The sequence below is a fragment of the Euleptes europaea genome, chromosome 8 (assembly GCF_029931775.1).
Source record: "Euleptes europaea isolate rEulEur1 chromosome 8, rEulEur1.hap1, whole genome shotgun sequence".
In the NCBI taxonomy this organism is placed as follows: domain Eukaryota; kingdom Metazoa; phylum Chordata; class Lepidosauria; order Squamata; family Sphaerodactylidae; genus Euleptes; species Euleptes europaea.
In genome coordinates, this window is record NC_079319.1 from 4,109,872 (window position 1) to 4,126,240 (window position 16,369).

Consider the following 16,369-nt stretch of genomic DNA (forward strand, 5'->3'; position numbering starts at 1 on the left):
AAGGGAGACAGGCCTATTTTTTCTCCCTCCCACCACCTAGATAAGAACCAGCTGGTAGAAGGCGATCCAGTGGAATCGTTGGCCATCCACTGCTGGGCACGTTTTCCCGATGACTCATCCGTTCCAAATGCTACTTCATTGACGTATGTTGCTACTGTTCAACCACCAGAACCCTCTTGGTAATGACCCTCTGCCACTAAGAATGTCTTTCTTTTTTATTAAACTAGATTCCTCCCCTTCCCTCGATCCTTTTTCCTTCCCCACCCCCACACTGCTCCCTTCCCCCTCCGATCCTTTTTCCTTACCTGGGAAAGACCGTATTTCGTTCTGCACCTACTGCTACTACGTTCTACAAAGGAATGCTTCTCCCAACTCCGTCTGCAGAGAACAATACCAAGATTACTCCGTAGTGTCTTCTGTTTGAACCGCAAGGTCTCAAAGAGAAACCAACAGCCTTTGCTCTCTCTGTTTCAATGCCATTTAACTGGGGTTTTGTTCTTTTAAAATCTTTATCTGTTTTGTATTCTGCTTTGTTTTCCAAGGGGGGGAGAGGAAAAGACACCGTAAGAGTCTCTCGTCTTTTCCTCCTCAGACCTCCGTCTGGAGGTCGATAATGTCCTGTCCCACCAGGGGGATCGTTGCTCCCGTTTTTTCCCATTCTACAGTTTTGAGTTCCAAGGGAGACTGAGCTACTGGTTCCATGTCCTTTTTAACCCATGCTGGTGGTGAATGGACCTTCCGGATTCCTTCCCAGGGTCTCTTGTTGGGGGTCTGCTGCTTCTCTTGCTGCAAAGAAAGCAAACAAAAAGAGAAAGAATGAACAGATGAGAGTTCAAAGACACAAGATCTGAGAAGGACTGCAAAGTAGGGTTGCCAACCTCCAGGTAGAGCCAAGAGATCTCTGGAAATTACAACTGATCTCCAGATGACAGAGGTCCGTTCCCCTGCAGAAAAGGCTGCTTTGGCGAGTGCATGCCATAATACTCTGCTAGGTCCTTCCCTTCCCCAAACCCTGCCCTCTAAACCCAAATCTCCAGGAATTTCCGCACTCCAGTTGCCAACCTCCAGGTGGTGCATGCAATATCTATAGGTGAGCTACAGTCAAACAAGAGAACATTATACAAAAATATCAAAAAACAAGTCAAAGAACAATATATACAACAAATCTATGTCTAATATTTCTCTTTGAGTCTTAAAGACTTTCCAATACAATTTCAGTCTTTGTAGGAGCTGGTCCCGAAAGTAGAAAGAATTCCTACAGATTTTCCAAGAGTCCAAGTGGGAAATCAGACTTTTGTATCTGGTGGTTGAAAACTTCGCAAGACCTTTTAGTCGGATGGCTAATACATCCGCACATGAACTGGTGCCTAAGCAATCCTTTTTTATTGGGGAGAAAGGCTGATTGGGCATAGTGGGACTTAGGGCTGAGTAAACATGCATAGATTTGGCATTGCTTTGCTCTGCCTGAATTTTGTTTTTTGCCACCTTCATTTTATTCAAATGTGCTAATGAGGAGTCCTCCAGCATACAGTTTTCTGGCTCCCCACACTGTCATTTGCCATCACATCCTGGGTTGTGTTCGAAATGCCAGAGGAAACTTCAACCACCAGACTACTATGTAGCATTAAGAAAACAACAAGGCTGAAGAAGCCATCATTGGTGAAAGTGTCTATTACCTGGAAGATGTTTCCATTCTACTATAAGTGCCAGCTTGGTCTCCTTTTGAAACACCTGCAGCACATAGCCAGTGGATATAAAAGTCTGATTTCCCACTTGGACTCTTGAAAAATCTGTAGGAATTCTTTCTACTTTCGGGACCAGCTCTTACAAAAACTGAAATTGTACTGGAAAGTCTTTAAGACTCAAAGAGAAACATTAGACATAGATTTGTTGTATATATTGTTCTTTGACTTGTCTTTTGATATTTTTGTATAATGTTCTCTTGTTTGACTGTTGCTCACCTATAGATATTGCTTGCACTACGTTTTGTATTGACTATCTCCTTTTGAATATATGTATAGAACTGAGCCTTGTGTGGATTGTTTTTGCATAGCCTATTAGCATCACACTGTGAATTGTTTTGATAAACCTCTAGGTGGTAGCTGGAGCTCTCCCGCTATTACAACTGATCTCCAGGCAACAGAGATCAGTTCCCCTGAAGAAAATGGCCGCTTTGGCAATTGGACTCTATGGCATTGAAGTCCCTCCCCTCCCCAAACCACGCCCCTCCTCAGACTCCACCCCCAAAATCTCCAGGAATTTCCCAACCTGGAACTGGCAACCCTATTCCCCCCCCTGAGCTGGCAGCCCTCAGTGCAAGGTTTCAGCTGGACACTCGATTTAAAACACTTTGCATTGATGACAAAGATGCTTTTGATTAAAATAAAGAAATGCGAGTTGTTTGCATACACTGCAGACTGCAGAGGGAAGCTCGCATGAATAAATGCTTCATTACCCACAACAAATCCATCCACACAGGTTGACATTTAAAACTAGGCCCATGTTAATCTACATTCAGGTATGAATTCATGACTTTCCCTGAGATAGAATGTGTTTACTGTTAGAATCTTTCTTGCACCCCTACCCTGTTCTTGCAGGTTTGCTGGGAATTATTTTGGGATTGCCACAGTCAGTTCCTCTCCATACAGCAGCCAAGGATATCATGTTCACAAACCCAAGAGGAGTTTTTATCCTCTCAGGCTTCTACTCTCTGAAAATTATGTCACAAAAGCAAGAGACTGTTTGCTACTCCCATGGAGGGATTTTCCGTGCCTAATAACTACTATGCCCTGACCTGGATGGCCCAGGCTAGCCTGATATCATCAGATTTCAGAAGCTAAGCAGGTTCGGCCCTGTTTAGTCCCTGGGTGGGAGACCGTCAAGGAAGTCCAGGGCTTCCTACTACACTACACGAAGAAAAAAAATGGAGTTTAAAACACGTGTATATTTATCATATAATGGTTGCCATTTCAACTTAAAATCATCTATTGTACTCTTTTTCTCCAAGTGTGTTAATTTTTACATCAAAGCGAAATCGAATAATTTGCTGATCCATTTGGCCGTTTCTGGAATGGTGTTAAATTAGGACTTAGCACCTGAAGTGTGTAGTTTTAGATTAATTAATACATAAAATATATGTATAGGTATGTACTTTATTGCAGTAGCCAGTATTTGATTATTAATTATTAATCAAGTGCTTCCAATTCTTTTGTTATTAGTGTGTAGCCTAGAAAAATGACAAATTAAGGATTGAGATCAGAAACTAATAATTTAAGTCTAAAGTTGGTGAAGGGGGTATGAATGCAGTATTTATATGTGTATATATATATGAAGTCCAGGGCTTCCTTGAGCTAGGCAATGGCAAACCACCTCTGAATCTCTCTTGCCTTGAAAAGCCTACAGGGTTGCCAGAAGTACCTACAACTTGACAGGACTTTCTACCACCACCACCGTGAACTACTATGGGGAAGATTTAGAGTTAGTGGAAGAACAAAACAGGAAAGAAGGCTATCAAGCAGGAGGAATCTGTGCTGGGGAAAGGAGACTAGCTGCCCCTGCTGCTGAAAATCTCTGTTTAATATAATCTCTCCCTTGTGCAAGTCATATCCCTAATTCTCTACTTGAGCCTCATGTTTTCTCTCCTCATGCCAACATTTTCCTGTCAAAAAGTACACTTTGTCGAACATTCTTTCTACACCAATTATAGATCAGTGATGTAAAAAGAGGAGAAAAACCATGAACACACGAAGCTGCCGCATACTGGTCCATCAAAGTCCATCAAAGTCAGTATTGTCAACTCAGACTGGCAGTGGCTCTCCAGGGTCTCAGGCTGAGGTCTTTCACATCACATACTTGCCTCGTCCCTTTAACTGGAGATGCCGGGGCTTGAACCGGGACCTTCCGCATGCCAAGCAGATGCTTTACCACTGAGCCATGGCCCTTCCCCATCAAGACCAGCAATGAAAATGAGGCAGGCCAAAATTAATGGCCGCCACTGCAGACACGATGCGAAAGAAACCAAAAATGGCCAGATCAGCTGATCCAAAGAAAGCCTCATCGTTACATTAGAGAGGACAGTAATCTCTGTGGCATTTACTTGACAAGAAGTGATGGCTCGCGCAGCTGCAAGTTCATCAGTGGGTGACCACGTGATGTTCTGCACACAAGAATAGTCCATCATGAATCCAGACAGAGCTGTCATTTATTATTACTGAATTCGCTCCTGAGATTAGCAAATCAATACTCAATGTGCCTAACAAAGAAAGACTCCTTTCTTTACAACACCTACAGCCGTAAGTGCCGTCAAGTTGTGATCAACTTATGGCGATCCCAGCAAGGGGCTTTCAAGACGCACAAGAATACTCCACCGTGAATCCAGAGCTGTTGTTTATTGTTATTGAATTTGCTCCTGAGTGTAGCAAGCAAATCAATTTTCAGTGTGCTTAATAAAGAAGAAGAAGAAGAGGAAGGGGAAGAAGAACAAGAAGAAGAGTTGTTTTTTTGTACCCCGCTTTTTCTCTACCTTTAAGGAATCTCAAAGTGGCTTACAATTGCTTTGCTTTCCTCTCCCCACAACAGACACCTTGTGAGGTAGGTGGGGCTGAGAGAGTTCAGAGAGAACTGTGACTGGCCCAAGGTCACCTAGCAGGATTCATGTGTAGGAATGGCGAAAGAAACTCAGTTCACCAGATTAGAGTTCGCCACTCCTAACCACAACAGTACACTGCCTCTCTTTCTTTATGACACCTACATTTGTAAGTGCCATCAAGTTGTGACACTGCTTAGCTTCTGAGAGCTGGTGAGACTGGGCTAGCCTGACCCTTCTAGGTCAGGGCAATCATGTAGACATGTACACAAGTGCCATGGATAGCCCTATCCTCCATGAACATGTCCACTCTTAAATCCTTCCAAGTTAAGAACAAAAGAAAAGCCATGCTGGATCAGACCAAGGCCCATCAAGTCCAGCAGTTTGTTCACACTGTGGCCAACCAGGTGCCTCTAGGAAGCCCCCAAACAAGACAACTGCAGCAGCACCATCCTGCCTGCGTTCCACAGCACCTCATATAACAGGCATGCTCCTCTGATACTAGAGAGAATAGGTATGCATCATGACTCATATCCATTTTAACTAGTAGCCATGAATACCCATCTCCTCCATGATCATGTCCACTCCCTTAAAGCCTTCCAAGTTGGCAGCCATCCCCACATCCTGGGGCAGGGAGTTCCACAATTTCACTATGCGTTGTGTGAAGAAATACTTCCTTTTATCAGTTTTGAATCTCTCACCCTCCAGCTTCAGCAGATGACCCCGCGTTCTAGTATTATGAGAGAGAGAACAGCTTCTCCCTGTCCACCCTCTCCAAACCATGCATAATTTTATAGACCTCTATCATGTCTCCCCTTAACCACCTTCTTTCCAGGTTCAGTTCTTCTTAGAGGACTATGACCCTCAGAGTACTTATTTTGTTGCTCATTATATGGAGGCTGCAGAAAAGAGACAAAAGGAGGTGTTTTTAGAGATGGGTCTTATTTAAGTTTTATGATTTTATTATTCAGGACCTTGGTCTAAGAACGGGGTGGGGGGGAAGAAAAATGGATCGTGTCTGTTCTGATTGCCACTAATTTGGGTCTGCTTTGTTTTCATTGCTGCTCTTGCTTGCCCCCTGCCTTTTTATATCGTTTATCTGTAATCGTTGCACAAAGAATGTTACAAAATGTGGACATCTTGGAAGAGTTTGGCATGAGGAGACAGACCAGGGGGCCAAAACAGAGAATCATGGGCTAGATTTGAACAAGGTAGGGTTGGCATACCCCAATCATGTCAGATCTCAAAAGAAGAAGAGATTATTATACCCCACTTTTTCTCTACCTTTAAGGAGTCTCAAAGCAGCTTTCCTTCCCCACAACAGACACCCTGTGAGGTAGGTGGGGCTGAGAGAGCTCTGACAGAGCTGTGACTAGCCCAAGGTCACCTAGCTTGGTTCATGTATATGAGTGGGGAAACAAATCCAAATCACCAGATTAGCCTCCATTGCTCATGTGGAGGAGTTGGGAATCAAACCCGGTTCTCCAGATTAGAGTCCACCGCTCTTAACCACTGCAGGTCAGTACTTGAAAGGGAGGCAGTTTTGAACATCAACCTTTCTCCTCTTTTGTTAGGTTCATGATCTCTAACTGGTTGCCCTGCACAGTGATTCTCTGGATCGGATTTACATATGCCTGGATGACTCCTGGGTTTCTTCTTCCAGGCTGACTTTGTAAGCTGCCACTGAACCAGTATGACATCACCTGGTTGGCCTACTTCATTGTTAAACATTAGAGAAGTACCCGGCAACATCGGCTGCATACCAATCAAACTTGCAATGATATTTATTTAGAACTATTCCCTGCAACTCGTCTCATTGCTTGATGTGCCTGGCAAATGTTCCACTGGAATTGCTCATAAATGTGCTGTATAACTCTGATATGCAGCCATTTACCTGGCTTTAGGACGCACATATATAGTGCTAATCGAATAGACGGATGACCAAATTAAAAAACGGTGACACGTGGGAACATTTATTTCTGTTCTTGTTGGGGACAGGGGGAGGGGAGAAAGGTCTTTCCTCCCTCTCTGGCCGTGCTTGGACGTGCAGCAGAATGTGGGGACGGATGGGTTCCCAGGCATCAGAATGTATTTCTTTCCTAAAACGGATGTCCAAAGCAGCTGTCGGCACCTGTCCTGGGCCAGATCTACCAATAGAATCATCCTTAGAAGAGGAGGATTTCTCCCCGTCCAGGTACCACCCCAAACCCCCAGCACAAGGAAGAAGAAGAAGAAGAAGAAGAAGAAGAAGAAGAAGAAGAAGAAGAAGAAGAAGAATATGGGTTGGTTTTTATACCCCACTTTTTTGCTACCTTTGCGGAGTCTCAAAGCGGCTTACAATCACCTTCCCTTCCTCTCCCTACAACAGACACCTTGTGAGGAAGGCGGGGCTGAGAGTTCAGTGGGCCTAACAAAGAAAGACTCCTTTCTTTTCAACACCTAAATGCATAAGTGCCATCAAGTTGTGACCAACTTACAGCAATGCCAGCAAGGGACTTGCAAGGCACACAAGAATAGTCCATCATGAATCCAGAGCTGCCATTTATTATTACTGAATTTGCTCCTGAGTTTAGCAAGCAAATCAATTTTCAGTGTGCCTAACAAAGAAGAAGAAGAAGGAGGAAGAGGAGGAGTTGTTTTTATACCCCACTTTTTCTCTACCTTTAAGGAGTTTCAAAGTGGCTTACAATTGCCTTCCCTTCCTCTCCCCACAACAGACACCTTGTGAGATCGGTGGGGCTGAGAGAGTTCAGAAAAAACTGTGACTAGCCCAAGGTCACCCAGCGGGCTTCATGTGGAGGAGTGGGGAAACAAATCTAGTTCACCAGATTAGCGTCCGCCACTCATGAGGAGGAGTGGAGAATCAAACCCAGTTCTCCAGATTAGAGTCTGCCGCTCTTCACCTCTACACCACGCTGGCTCTCTGGGGCCTCTCTGGCTGCAAAACAGCCAATCATATCCCCCCCCACATAGGCTAAGGAGTTGTAATGTTAGTCAAGGTCATGACGCAAATGGCCAATGTTGATTCCATTTGACGTCAATTCCATTTTGCAAATTGCTTGCAAGACCTTTTAGTCGGACAGCTAATAAATCTGCACATGAACTGGTGCCTAAGCAATCCTTTTATAGGGGAGAAAGGCTGATTGGGCATAGTGGGGCTTAGGGCTGAGTAAACATGCATAGATTTGGCATTGCTTTGCTCTGCCTGAATTTTTTTTCCCACCATTTTATTCAAATGTGCTAATGAGGAGTCCTCTACCATCGAGTTTTCTGGCTCCCCACACGGTCATTTGCCATCACATCCTGGGTTGCGTTCGAAATGCAGCTGCTGTTCTGACTAATCGTTACCAGCAACGTATTATTTGATCTTTCTATAGCTTCGAGCCCCACTGGGAACTTTGATCTATCTATGACATATCCATTCCATCCTTCCTCAAAGAAGTTCAGAAGGGCGTGCGTGTTCTCTGCTCCTTCATTTTATCCTCACGATGACCCTGCGAGGTAGACTACAGCGAGAGAGAGTAAGCCTGCATATGTTTTGTTGAGTCAACCGCATTGTCTGCTCTACGGTAGAATAGTCAAGGGTGCCAGGTGGCAACAATATGGAGTGAGAAATGGTGAGTTGGAAGGGGGGTTGTTAAGGTTGACAACAGGCCTGGAGAAAAACATCCTGTCCCTTTAACAGCGACTCAATATGTAGAAATGGGCAACTGAAGCTTTTCATGGTATGGAGGTAAATAACAACACCTGGCAAATAAAAGGGAGAGCGGGATATAAGAATGATAAATAAATACACATCCCATTAAGCCTCAGTTTCAAGTGACAGCATATTTTCCCCCCAGGCAATTTGCATCTGCCTGTGTTAAGTACTGTCAAGTCGCTTCCAACTCATGGTGACCCTATGAATCAATGTCCTCCAAAACATCCTATACTTAACAGCCTTGCTCAGGTCTTGCAAACTGAGAGCTGTGGTTTCCTTTATAGAGTCAATCCATCTCATGTTGGGTCTTCTTCTTTTCCTGCTGCCTTCAACTTTTCCTAGCAAGATGGTATTTTCCAGTTCCAGGGGACCAGAGCAACTGCTCTATGAGGAGCGGTTAAAACACTTGTTTAAAGGGGAGACATGATAGAGGTCTATAAAATTATGCACGGTTTGGAGAGAGTGGACAGGGAGAAGCTTTTCTCCCTCTCTCATAATACCAGAACGCGGGGTCATCTGCTGAAGCTGGAGGGTGAGAGATTCAAAACTGATGAAAGGAAGCATTTCTTCACACAACACATAGTTAAAGGCCACCTACAGTGTACGATATGAGAATAAAGAGAGTTAAAATTTGCCCCCTTCCCCAAGCACGCATTTGGCGCGTCTCCATTTGTCAACTGGTTTGCTGATGAAAGGCTTCCATTAAAGCAAAAGGTTGATGGATGCCTCGAGCAGGAAGAAGCGGCTCTTGTGGGGCTCTGCCCTTCCTCTTGACCACAGATCAAAGCCCCCCTTCGAATGGCATGTGGGGTGTGTGCCTAGGGTGCATCCTTTTCATCCCTTTCAAACCAAATGCCAAGCCCTTGAGGAACAAAGGGTTCCCCTCCTCCTTTAAGAGCTGCAGGCTAAGCTAAGATGGCTTCAAGGATCCTCCAGGCCGAGTCTGGGAGCGCGGAGCCATCTCATTTGAACACGGTGCCCTAATTCTTGGCAAGTGGTACACAACGGCCCTCTCCAAGTAGCAACAAGATGTACTGGGGTGTATCACTTGTCAAGCTGAAGGTGGAAGACCTTTTGTCTTTTTCTGTAGATCAATGTAAAAAACACGTGGCCAAAATGATCTATCAGAGATAAGAGTCAATCTCACGCTCACAGCCCATTTTCTCTGCTTGCCCTGGGCCTTTTATCTAAGGTTAATCTTCCTTCCTATTTGGATTCTCTGCTTAGTCTAAAGTTACATAGAACCGTTATGCCCTCGAGATATAATTGCCCTTTTCCAATGGTTTTCCTGGGCCGTCTGCTGAGTATCCTCTTTTCAGACTGGCTATGTCCCTGCCCTCTTCAGTCAGTGGACTCCTTGGTACATATCCTTTTGCAAAGCCCTTATGTGTCCCAACTCAGGTGAAAATGGATTATGCCATGTTTTAATAAACGGTCCACATCTTCTCGAGCAACTTTGGAGCAGAAGGTTCAGTTCCTCTTACAGGACTCCAACCCTCAATGTACTTATCCTGTTGCTCGTTTTTTAGAGGCTGCAGAGAAGAGTCGAGGGGAGGTATTTTAAGATAAGGGTCTTAATTAAGTTTTGTGGTTTTACTGTTAAAGGCTTCGGGCTAAGAACGGGGGTTTGAGTTAGATAGATTGGGGTGTCAAAGGAAGTGATGAGAGACACCATATGTTCAGCCATAGAGTTCTGTGCAATGCTTCCAAACGGCCAAGATGGAAAGATAAGTACATAAGATAGGCTGCTGCAGACTGTTCACACAATGGCCAACTTGGTGCCTCTAGGGAGCCCACAAACAAGACGGCTGCAGCAGCACTCTCCTGCCTGTGTTCCACAGCACCTGATATAATGGGCATGCTCCTCTGATCCTGGAGAGAATAGGTGTGCATCATGCCTAGTATCCAGCATGGTGTAGTGGTTAAGAGAGATGGTTTGGAGCAGTGGAGTCTGATCTGGAGAACCGGGTTTGATTCCTCACTCCTCCACATGAGAGGCGGAGGCTGATCTGGTGAACTGGATTTGTTTGCCCGCTCCTACACACGAAACCAGCTGGGTGACCTTGGGCAAGTTACGACTCTGTTAGAGCTCTCTCAGCCCCACCTACCTCACAGGGTGTCTGTTGTGGGGAGGGGAAAGGAAGTCAATTATAAGCTAGTTTGATTCTTCCTTAAGTGGTAGAGAAAGCTGGCATATAAAAACCAACTCTTCTTTTAAACTCAGAGGAGGCAAAGGATACTTGGTAACATAAAGGCATGTGATTGCTTCCACTGCTTGGACCACAGGAACGGGCCAACATGGTGTCCCAAATAGTTAAGCATGGTGGAAAGGTGTTTCCCTGAGACTTTTTCACACCCTCCCATTTGAGAAACTTCTACAAAGTGCTTCAGCCCCGGATTCTTATGTGTCCAAGGAACTGGCCCAGAGCTTCTTACGAGAGAGAAACAAAGACCCCAGGGTCTCCTGCCTTCATCCCACAGTATAAACCGTTTCCCCTAATCCTGCTGTAATTCCATTAAAAGGAGGCAAGCCAAATGCATGCGCATGCTGTCAAATTTCCACCTCGATGGAACACCGAGCATATTGTAATGATCAAATCATAGTGCGAGAAACATAAATCCAGTCCCACGCCAAAGGTAGCTTCCCGCTGAGCAAGTAGAGGCGGTGAAAATCTTGCAAAGCATTTCATTAATTTATTATTATTATTTTCATCTGTTCGAGGCTGATTGGCCAGTTGCGGGATTAAGGGGGGAAATAACTTCGTAACAACATGCTGCCATGAAAGATGGGAAATGCCTCGGGGGTATTGCGCCAGGCAAAGGCAGGCAATCGAGTCGGGGATGTCTAGGGAGCGATGCAGTTGAGGCTCTTGAAATGTATATGGATGGTTCGGAAGGCCTGAGCCCCGGGTCCTCTTTGCTGCATGATGCCAGGTGCGGGGAGAGGTTCGGGAGGCATTCCAAGGGTGCTTGGTGTGTGACCAAGAGGGCCAGGAGGGGGTAGTTTCTAGTGGAGAGAGGTGCTCTGAAGGCATGCATCATGGTACCGCTCAGCGCAAGGGGATGTCTATGAGGTTCCTCCAGGCAAACGATGCAGCAAGACTTACGCTAGTGTTTGTTTTATCGCTTCCGCCCGAAGAAACGCTCCACCGTTTTAGAGCCTAAATACACAAGAGAGAACAGGATGGGTTTTTCCCCCCTCCCTTCGTTTGACTCAAGTATTTGGGTGGGCGCGCACCGGGAGTCCAGAACTCAAGCGTTCCTTTGGACAGGACTGCGCCATAAGCAGCTGGCATCGTTGTGCAGGTTAGCTTCTGAGAGGCTGAAAATGTGCTTGCTTCTTAGGTTAGACAGCAATGAGGGCTGGGGGTGGGAGTTATTGGTGGTCGTAAGGACTGTACCCACACATTGTTGGATATGGGCTCTTGCAGTCGTTTGCAATTGGATTTCCCTCTGTCAATCAGACAATCCAGCTGATAATTTTTGAGACTGGGCAACATTTCCAGAAATGTGCAAATATGGCTATGACAAGAACCAGGGTGTATTATTTATTCCAGGTGAATTCTGGGTTAATAAATCCAGAATAAAGGAGAACGGTCTTCAAAACACCTCCTGATTGCCACCAAGGAAAGGAAATATTTAAATGGATAGTTCTTTGTACTTCTCAGTTCAGTCAGGACTACGGTTGCCAGCTCCAGGTTGGGAAATACCTGGAGATTTGGGGGCGGAGCCTGGGAAGGGTGGGGTTGGGGAAGGGAGGGACTCCAATGGGGTATAATGCCATTGAGTCCTCCTTCCAAAGTGGCCATTTTCGCCAGGTGAACTGATCTCTGTCACCTGGAGATCAGTTTTAATAGTGGGAGATCTCTAGCCACCACCTGAAGGTTGGCAACCTTAGTTTTTGCCTTTAATCTATTGATCCAGGACATGGGCAGCCCTCCAGAGGCCTGATAGTGTCTGTCTATTGCATTTTTTATCCTGGCCTTCCTCAAAGGAACTCAGGGTAGCTTACGTGGTTTCCGTTCCTCATTATATTATCAAAACTACCCTATGAGGTGGGTTAGGGTAAGAGGGAGACAGATATAGATAGAGAGAGAGAGTGACTGGCGTAAAGTCACCCAGTAAGCATCCCGCCAGAATGGGGATTTTAATCCAGGTCTCTCAGATCCTATCTACTACATCACACTGCCATAAACTGGGCCTGTCTTTCTCCAGGGGTGCTATGAAGTCTTACCACGCACAAGGGAAAAATATTTTTCGCTGTCATGGCCAAGCTAAATAGAACAGCTAAACTCGAGTCCAGTAGCACCTTCGAGATGAACAAGATTTGGAAGGTATGAGCTTTTGGGAGCCAAGGCTCCCTTCGCCAGATCTCTCTCTCTCTCCTCTCCCTCACTCCTCTGTCACTCTATCCATGGCTTACAGAAACTGTCTGCAGGACACTACAGATGTCCTTCATTCTTCCAAGGATTTGAATTTTTCAGACATCTCTCCAATAGCCTAATCAGTATAAGGGAGTGAGGGTTTTTCCCCTATCTGCACGAATTCCCAGATAGCTGTAACACTGCATGAAAAGCAGAGGAGTCAGATGCCAAATCACATTTTCAGGAGGGGAGGAGGGGACAAATTCTTGACTCCGTCCTTTGCAAGGACCAGAACGCACACCCTGAAAGACGGGGTTTTCAGGCAGGCGGTTCCGAGAGCTCACCTTGCTGTCTGCCGTTGGAGACTCCTTCTCTTTCTCTGCGTGCTGCAATTTCCGATTCAGGTCCTGGAACATGTCCTGGTGACGTTTTCTCGTGTGCATGATTTTCTGAAGCGGGCGAGAAAGAGAGAGTGGGGTTAAGAAGTTCTGGGCTCCTCCGGGGCTTTCAGAAGAAGGAGGTCACATGAACACACATGAACACATGAAGCTGCATATTACTGAATCAGACCCTTGGTCAATCAAAGTCAGTACTGTCTACTCTGACTGGCAGCAGCTCTCCAGAGTCTCAGGCAGAGGTCTTTCACAACACCTACTTGCCTAGTCCCTTTAACTGGAGATGCCAGGGATTGAGTCTGTGATCTTCTGCATGCCATGCAGATGCTCTACCACTGAGCCACAGGCCTTCAGCTCTGATTGGTGAAGTTTTCAACTGGCTCAGAAACTGCTCCCCAGGCTCACAAGATTTCCTGCAACTGATTCCGCAAGAGTCCTCCTTCCCTGAATGTGAGCATTTCAGCATGAAAATTGAAATCCACAAGCTTCCCTCAGTTCTCTTTTAGCGTGTTTTTTCTTTTCTTTTTTGTATGTATGTGAATGTACACCTGTAATGGTGGCGACAACCCTGGGGATAAGGAGGGTCCCTCCTCACATCCCCTGCCTTATGTTATAATGCCCCCTCCCCAAAATGGACAGTACTCACCTCAAAATCTAGCTCTGCATACCGGGATTTCCGTCTCTGGGGACAGAAAGACATAAACATGTTAGCAGTGGATGATGGTAAATTTCCCCCGCTCTACAGACTGTTTCAGGTGGTCATTTTTGCTGCTGAATTTTCTCTATTCAGATGAAGGCCCCTGAGACGAGGCACACCACTGAACCATTTCGACACTTACAGCACAAATCGGTGGCGTACCTGCTTCAAGTTCTGTTTCTCTATATACGTGCCCAATTGCAAAGGGAGGGGGCTGAGCTTGAGACCATCTGCACGCATACCACTGGAAAGCCAGCGTGGTGTAGTGTTTAAGAGCAGCGGACTCTAAACTGGAGAACCGGGTTTGATCCCCAACTCCTCCCCATGAGTGGCGTACTCTAATCTGGTGAACCGAGTTGGTTTCCCCGCTCCTCTGCATGAAGCCTGCTGGGTGACCTTGGGCTAGTCATGGTTTGCTCCAAACTCTCTCAGCCTCGCCTACCTCACAAGGTGTCTGTTGTGGGGAGAGGAAAGGAAGGAGATTACAAACTGGTTTGATTCTCCTTAAAAGGCAGAGAAAATAGTCATATAAAAACCAACTCTTCTTCTTCTGTGACCCTCCCCATCCATAGAGGTTCAGACGCCCTCTGAGCAGCAGACCACTGGATTCCAAGTGAAGAAGCTGGATTGCCCTTCCTAGCTCATCCAACATCACACATGAAGCTGCCTTACACTAAGTCAGACCCTTAGTCCATCCCAGTCAGTATGGTCCACACAGACTGGCAGCAGCTCTCCAGGGTCTTTCAAATCAGCTACTGCCAGATTCTTTAAGTGGAAATGCCGGGATTGAACCTGGGACCTTCTGCATGCCAAGCAGATGCTCTGCCACTGAGCCATGACCCCTCCCCAAAATAAAAAACACACACGTGGAACACATGAAGCTGCCTTATACTGAATCAGACTATCAGTCCATCAAGGTCAGTATTGTCTACTCAGACAGGCAGCGGTTCTCCAAGATCTCAGGCAGAGGTCTTTCAAATCACCTACGGCCAGATTCTTTAACTGGAAATGCTGGGGATTGAACCTGGGACCTTCTGCATCCAAAGCAGGTGCTCTAACACTGAGCCACAGCCCCTCCCCAAACACACATGAAGCTGGCCTTCTACTGAATCAGACCATCGGTCCATCAAAGTCAGTATTGCCTACTCAGAGAGGCAGTAGCTCTCCAGGGTCTCAGGCACAGGATTTTCCCATCAGATCTTGGAAGCTAAGCAGGGTGGGCCCTGGTTAGTACTTGGATGGAGACCACCAAAGAAATCCATGGTCGCTAAGCAGAGGCAGGAAATAGCAAACCACCTCTGAATGTCTCTTGCCTTGAAAACCTCGTGGAGCTGCTGTAAGTTGGCTGCAACTTGACGGCAAAAAAAGTAATCAATTGAGAAGAAACATTCACCTGGATGGGAGATGGACTTTGGCCTGACCTGGATTGCCCAGGCTAGCTTGATCCCATCAGATCTCTGAAGCTAAGCAGGGTGGCCCTGGTTAGTACTTGGATAGAAGACCACCAAGGAAGTCCAGGGTCACATGCAGAGGCAGGCAATGGCAAACCACCTCTGAACATCTCTTGCCTTGAAAACCTGAAGAGGTGGCCATACGTTGTCTGCGACTTTGTGGCACTTTCCACCACTACATCATCATGGTTAGTACTTGGATAGGAGACCACCAATGAATTCTGGGGTCACGACGCAGAGGCAGGCAATGGCAAACCACCTCTGAACGTCTCTTGCCCTGAAAACCCTATGGAGTCATCATAAGTTGGCTGAGACATGACGCCCCCCCCAAAAAAAAAAACAAGGGGGCAAGCATGTGTTCTACAATGGAGTTACCCTTGGCACTTACCTCAAGGGAGCTCATGGAGAGTGTGGAGACTGTCTCGCTCTTGGACACCATTCCAGAGTTACCGGAATCTCCCGTGTCACACAAGCTCAGCATCTGCGAGTCACCAGATTTGTTGGCCACCGGTGGGGACAGGTGTTGCTGCTGTTGCTGCTGCATCATGGGAGTCGCCTGGACCTCCCCGCAGCCCACCACCACCGGTTCCCTTGGAGGGCTCTTGACCACAAAACCCGGGTCGGTGGCCATGCTGAGGTGGATGAGCCTCGTCTGAGGCATCTGGTCAATATTGATGCTGTATTTCGTATCGTCCTTGGGGGGCGGCGGAGGTGGGGGTGGCTTGGGCCTCAGGGTGGAGGTGTTGGTGGGCAGGATGACGTAGCTGGTGTCTATGGCTTGATCCTGGGCCCGGGAGAGCTCCGAGTCCAGCTTTTTGAAGATGTCCCCATCACAGATGTAGATGGACTTGGGCGTCGGCTGGCCCTTGTCCTTCTTCAGGGTGAGGGTGTGGTTGCTGAAGTCGTTGAGGTTGATCGCCCCCATGTAGTGCGGGGAGCTTTGGAGGTGCATCTTGGAGACGTTGGCTGGAAGACTGTTGAAGTTCGATGAACCTTTCTGATGGTTCAGCTTCAGCTTCTCCTCGTCCTGCAGGGACGGGCGCTTTAGCGTCCCCGTGATCGTCATGGTACGGCAAGTGCTGATGTCTTTATTGAGAACTGACGAGCCAGGGGAAGGGAAGCAGAGTGTCAGTGGCTGCCATGAAAAGGGTCTCTCTAGCATCACAAAAAATGCTCA

General features: G+C 46.6%; 1 protein-coding gene across 4 annotated transcripts in view; it reads right to left on the reverse strand.

Annotated features, from left to right (window-relative positions):
* Window positions 1-552: 552 nt before the first annotated feature.
* The window catches only part of LOC130481408 (adhesion G protein-coupled receptor B1-like), an 85,588-nt gene continuing 69,771 nt past the window's right edge, over window positions 553-16,369 (reverse strand). For 2 of the 4 annotated variants that reach the window (XM_056854019.1, XM_056854018.1), the window contains exons 11-15: window positions 15,581-16,290; window positions 13,691-13,726; window positions 12,994-13,098; window positions 11,393-11,446; window positions 553-786 (exon numbers count right to left, since the gene is read on the reverse strand). In XM_056854019.1, coding sequence (XP_056709997.1) covers window positions 589-786; window positions 11,393-11,446; window positions 12,994-13,098; window positions 13,691-13,726; window positions 15,581-16,290 — 1,103 coding nt within the window. In that variant the 3' untranslated portion in view covers window positions 553-588. The remainder of the gene's footprint in view (window positions 787-11,392; window positions 11,447-12,993; window positions 13,099-13,690; window positions 13,727-15,580; window positions 16,291-16,369) is intronic. The other 2 variants (XM_056854021.1, XM_056854022.1) reach the window with 1 other exon arrangement.